Consider the following 6,066-nt stretch of genomic DNA (forward strand, 5'->3'; position numbering starts at 1 on the left):
AGACTCCGTCTCAAAAAAAAAAAAAAAAAAAACAAAATTATCCAGGCATGGTGCAGGGGGGGGGCCTGTAATCCCAGCTAATCAGGAAGCTGAGGCACAAGAATCGCTTGAACCCGGAAGGCGGAGTTTGCAGTGAACTGAGATTGCACTACTGCATTCCAGCCTGGGCGATAGAGCAAAACTGTCTCAAAAAAAAAAAAAAACGGTATAACTTCACCTAATAATCAGAGACAAAGTAAAGAAACCATATGGGGCCAGGTGGGGTGGCTCACACCTGCAATAATTCCAGCACTTTGGAAGGCCGTAGCAAGTGGATCGCCTGAGGTCAGGAGTTTGAGACCAGCCTGGCCAATGTGGCGAAACCCCCTCTCTACTAAAAATACAAAAATTAGCCCAGCGTGGTGGTGTGCACCTGTAATCCCAGCTTGAGGCAGGAGAACCACTTAAGCCTGGGTGACAGAGATTGCAGTGAGCAGAGATCGTGCCACTGCACTCCAGCCTGGGTGACAGAGCGAGACCCCGTCTCCAAAAAAAAAAAAATATGATGTCATTTTGCCCAGAATATTGTTAAATTGTTTTAGAATAACTATACTAAATGTAGTGGCAATACTAGTTTGAGCCAGACTGTGAAAACAGGCAAAGGGGTTGTTGAATAAATACAGCCTTTCTGGAGGGCAGTTTAGTATATTAGAAGTCTAAAATAAGCGATACGACCTCAACAATTCCAGTTTCGCCTCTAGAAATTTATCTTTGTGGTATGTATTCACATTCAACTATAAGGATGAGCATCATAGCTTTATTAATAAACAGGAAAAATTAAGCATATATTGGAAGGCATTTGCTATTAAAATGGTAATCTGCATGAATATTTAGCTATAAGAGAACATATTTAAATCATTTAAGTAGGCAGAGATACTAAGGAACAAAGAGGCGCCATTGGTGCCTATGTGAACTAAAATGGTAGTTGGGTAAGGCATACAAGTTGTATTTAAACCATTTGTTCTTTTTTTGTTTTTCTTTTTCTTTTTTTTTGAGATGGAGTCTTGGTCTGTCGCCCAGGCTGGCGTGCAATGGCGCAATCTCAGCTCCCTGCAGCCTCTTCCGCCTGGGTTCCAGTGATTCTTCTGCCTCAGCCTTCTGGATAGCTGGGATTACAGGCACATGGCACCACGCCCAGCTAATTTTTGTACTTTTAGTAAAGACAGGGTTTCGCCATGTTGGCCAGGCTGGTCTTGAACTCCTGACCTCAGGTGATCCACCCGCCTTGGCCTCCCACAGTGCTGGGATTACAGGCGTGAGCCACCGTGCCTGGCCCATTTGTTCTTGAAATGTAAGAGTACAACAGTTGATTCTGTAAAAAATGTTTAGAGTCTATGAATATATTAAGTAAAGATTAGCAGTTCACTTTGTGTCATAAAACCTCCCTTCTATAAGTACTCTGCCACCAAAAGTTTTATGTTTTTAAATTAATTTTTTTTTTGGTAGCGACTAGATCTCATGCTGTCCCCCAGACTGGAGGGCAGTGGTGTGATCATGGCTTACTGTAGCCTTGAACTCCTGGTCTCGAGCAATCCTACCACCCTAGCCTCCCAAGTAGCTGGGACTACAGGCATGCGCCACCATGCCTGGCTAATTTTTAAGTTTTTTTGTAGAGATGGGGTCTCACTATATTGGCCAGCATGGTCTGGAACTCATGGGTTCAAGTGATGCCACTGCCTTGGCCTTCCAAAGTGCTGGGATTGCAGGCATGAGCTACTGTACCTGGCTCAAAATTTTAAGTTAATTATAGGGTGGCATACTGTGTCCTGAAATTAATGGTAATTTATACACATATTTTTCATTTCTATCAAACAGTAAACCAGAGGCTCACTTTTCTGTAAGATTTTTGTGTTCCTAAATTCTTTTGTTTTCTTTTGTAGTCAGTGTTCTACTGAAATGTGTTTCTGGATTTTTTTTTTTTTTTTTTGAGATAGTTTTGTTCTTGTTGCCCAGGCTGGAGTACAATGGCACTATCTCGGCTCACTGCAACCTCCGTCTCCTGGGTTCAAATGACTTTCCTGCCTCAGCTTCCTTAGTAGCTGGGATTACAGGCACCCACCTGCATGCCCAGCTAATAAATTTTGTATTTTTAGTAGAGATGGGGTTTCACCATGTTAGCCAAGCTGGTCTCAAACTCCTGACCTCAGGTAATCTACCCGCCTTGGCTTCCCAAAGTGCTGGGATTACAGGCGTGAGCCACTGCACCCGGCCCTGAATTCTTAAATTTTTCCAATTCAGGCTGTCATTGGAAAATGTTAAAACTTCATCAGAATTCTCATCTTGAATAAAACAGTTTGAACTTTTGGATGGTTGGGTGAATATAAACAGCCAATGCAAAAATGGCTAACAATTCGGTTTATTTTGAAAACTCTCCCTGTGGGGTTGATTTCCTTTGTAACTCATTGCACCCCCACAAAAAAGACCTTGTAGACTGTGAGTCCTTGTAGAGGCTCCCTCTGCTGGCTGCTTTTGGTAATTTTGCAAAATTTTAATTCTTTTGTTTTTTTCAAATTACAGAATACTGTATGTGCTTGTTGGGAAGAATACAAACAGAAATGATTGCTTTACTCCACCAGGAGAAAAAGGATATTGCTATCCATCCATCCTTCATTTCACTGAATATTTACTGAATACTTATTGTGTACCAGACACTGTTCTGGGCTCTGGGAATTTAATTATGAGCAAGACACACAGGGTCCCTGCCCCTCATAAACCAACTTGAGAATAGAGAAGGGGGAGACAGCTGTTAAGTATAAGAGATGAGTTCAAACACAGACGGGCATATGATGGAAATGAGAGGAGAGTGCCAATATATGATAGATAATAAGTGGGATAGAGATTGGGGGGAGACTTTTAGACGAGTCAGTCTGGAAGGGGTTCTGACGATATGACGTTGGATTTGAGAGGAGCCTGCCATGGAGAGAGCAGACGGGGAGCACACTTCAGGCAGAAGGAATGCCAGTGCAGAGGCTTCGGGAGTGAACCAGCATGGAACGAGATGCGCTAGGTGGTGATAAGGACGGGAAGTTATAGTTGTTAAGACTTGCAGGGCCCTTGAGGGAACCGGGCTTTTAATCTAAGAACAGGTACAGGGTTTTAAGCAAGTCTTGATGATTTGTCAGCAGAATGGGGTTAGCCACTTAAGGGCATTTTATTGATCAGCTCAAGACTGATGAATAAAATAAAAATGCCAGTTTGTTAATTGTTGATTTTTCAGAAAGATTAATTATTATCACCAGGAACTGGAGTACTCTTTTCTGCATGGCCAACAAATGCTTTCCTAGTGGGCAAACATGTGACAAGCCAAGTCACAACGAGACTTGGCTTGGGAACAAGAGCAAATGTGTCCTGATTATCAGTGATTCCAGACGGAGAGAATTGGGTGCACTGAACCCTGGGCAGGCTCAGTTGCCAAGATTCTCTCTGAGGAGTCCAAGGTCTAGCTGGGCACTAGCAGAGCTTGCGTTGTTGTTCACCCTTTCCTGTGCTTCAGAGCCTGGCTGACTCTCATTTCATTCTCTTATGCATTTCTTTGATACATTTCTTCCCAAGTCAAAGTCATGTTAGGGAGTACTGCTACCTCCTTGGGTGACTTTGCAAGTGTTGAGTTCACCATTTAGCTCCTAGAGTGCCCAGGATTTGGCAGACATCATCTTCCTAGTAGACCTGTGCTGTTCAGACTGTTTTCCCTCTCAGAAAAAGGCTCTTGGCCGGACCAAGTGGGTCACACCTGTAATCCTAGCACTTTGGGAGGCTGAGGCAGGAGGATCACCTGAGCTAAGGAGTTCAGGACCAGCCTGAGCAACATAGTGAGACCCCGTCTCTACAAAAAAATTTAAAAATTAGCCGGGTGTGGTGGCACATGCCTGTAGTCCCTGCTACTTGGGAGGCTGACATGGGAAGATGGCTTGAGCCCAGGAGGTTGAGGATACAGTGAACTTGGATCACACCACTGCACTCCAGCCTTGAGGACAGAGTGGGACTCTGTCTCAAAAAAAGGTTGGGGGGCTCTTGGTGTAGGTACCCTGAATGGACAGTGGAGACCCAAATAATGAGAAGCAGTTGGCCATATCCAAATCTCAGGAAAGAGAAATTCGGGCAAAGGCAGCAGCAAGAACAAAGGTCCTAGGTGTGGACAAACCCATCCAGGGAAAGAGAAGGCCTCACGGCTGGGACAAGGTTGAAGGGCTTTGAGGACTGTGGTGAGGGTTTAGATTTTATTTCAATCATGATGAGATGCCGTTGAAGGGTTTTAAGCAGGGGAGTGATGTGGTCTGATTGGCACTACAGGAAGCTCACTCTGGCTGCTATGTGAAGGATGGGCTTTGGAGGTACAGGAGTAGAGAAAAAGAGACCAGGTGACAGCTTGGTCCTAAAACCCAGGAGTGGTGGTTTCCTGAAGCAGGGATTTCATAAACAAGGTGATGAGAAGTGCTTGGATTCTGGATGTGTTTTATAAGAACATCTGTCAGGATTCACTGATGGATTGCATGTAAGATGTGAGGAACTAGAGAGGATGTGTAAGTTTTGGGGTAGACAGTTGTGTTGTTTACTTATTGGAGAAGTCAGCAGGAATCAGAGTCTCTGAGCTAGCACAGACCCCACAGGTTAAGGGCTCAGCCCCGCAAGGCTACTTCCCACTTCAGATGCCATCCACAAGTCCCAGGTGGTCACCCGACTTCTAACCAATTGGCTATAAGTTGAGGGTTCCCATAACCTCCAGGTTTGATATTTTGCTATAATGTCTCACAGAACTCAGTAAAACATTTAATTACATTTATAGTTTGTTATAAAGGATATTATAGCAGATACACAGCCAGGTGAAGAGGTGCATAGTGTGCAGTGTATAGGATGGGGCCCCGAGCCTCCATGCCCTTGCCAGGTGTGCCCCATGCCTAGCACCTCAGTGTGTTCACCAGCATGGAAGTTCTCAGAACCCGATGATCTAATGATTTTTATGGAGGCTTCACCATATAAGCAAGTCATCTTATTAGAACAAAAGACACTATCACCCAGGAAATCTCAAGGGTTTTAGGAGCTCTGTATGAGGAACTGGAGGCAGAGACCAAATATATATTCTGATATCACGAGACCTCAGACCCTTTTGCTTCCTCCTCCTCTTGTGGAGCAGTGAGTTTCAGGGTCAGCCCTGTTGTTTTCTCCATGTTCTTACAGTTACTGAATTTTTGTTGGGCGCCAGAAGTACATAAAAGTTGTAGCCTTTTCTATGAGACCTGCTTGAAACACCTTTGCAGAGAAGGGCAGCCAAGACTAATGCAGCCTAATCTGTGCCTAGGTGCCTGAAAGAAGACCCTGCCACCATGTCCCTGCTGCAGAGAAGCCTTGATCCTGAGAAGACCCTGGGTCTGGTGGACGTGCTCTACACAGCCGTGCTGGACCTAAACCGCTGGAGGGCTGGAAGGTTGGTGTCTGTGCGGGTCACTTAAATTGTCTGTGGTTTGCTTTTAGATGCATACTGAGGGGACAGTGTGACTCTGCACAATTTCATGTGTGCTTATGTTACTGATAGTATGCAGTATTGTAAATAAGGCAATACGGACTTTTTAGTAACTTTTACTTTCAGAATAATGTAAAACCTGCAGCAAAGTGGCAAGAATAATACAAAGAACTGCTCCATGCCCTGTACCCATATTATCCTATTTGCTAACATTTTTGCCTTCCTTTGTTTTGGCATTTGAGAGGAAGTCCATCAAGAGGACTTTTAACTCAACTCATATTCTCCTTATGAATTAAGAACAGAGAAATGTTTAGAAATTTTACTTATGTCTTTTAGAATTTGTTTTCTTGGCTGGGCGCGGTGGCTCAAGCCTGTAATCCCAGCACTTTGGGAGGCCGAGACGGGTGGATCACGAGGTCAGGAGATCGAGACCATCCTGGCTAACATGGTGAAACCCCGTCTCTACTAAAAAATACAAAAAAAACTAGCCGGGCAAGGTGGCGGGTGCCTGTAGTCCCAGCTACTCGGGAGGCTGAGGCAGGAGAATGGCGTGAACCAGGAGGCGGAGC

At 44.6% G+C, this 6,066-nt stretch overlaps 1 protein-coding gene across 1 annotated transcript in view; it reads left to right on the forward strand.

The window, feature by feature from the left end:
* GARRE1 (granule associated Rac and RHOG effector 1) overlaps nucleotides 1-6,066 on the forward strand; it is a 108,156-nt gene that overhangs the window by 88,574 nt on the left and 13,516 nt on the right. The window contains exon 8 of the mRNA XM_017847865.1: nucleotides 5,325-5,461. Within this exon, the coding sequence (XP_017703354.1) occupies nucleotides 5,325-5,461 (137 nt within the window). The remainder of the gene's footprint in view (nucleotides 1-5,324; nucleotides 5,462-6,066) is intronic.

This window comes from Rhinopithecus bieti, unplaced genomic scaffold, assembly GCF_001698545.2.
Source record: "Rhinopithecus bieti isolate Rb0 unplaced genomic scaffold, ASM169854v2 scaffold_30337, whole genome shotgun sequence".
In the NCBI taxonomy this organism is placed as follows: Eukaryota; Metazoa; Chordata; class Mammalia; order Primates; family Cercopithecidae; genus Rhinopithecus; species Rhinopithecus bieti.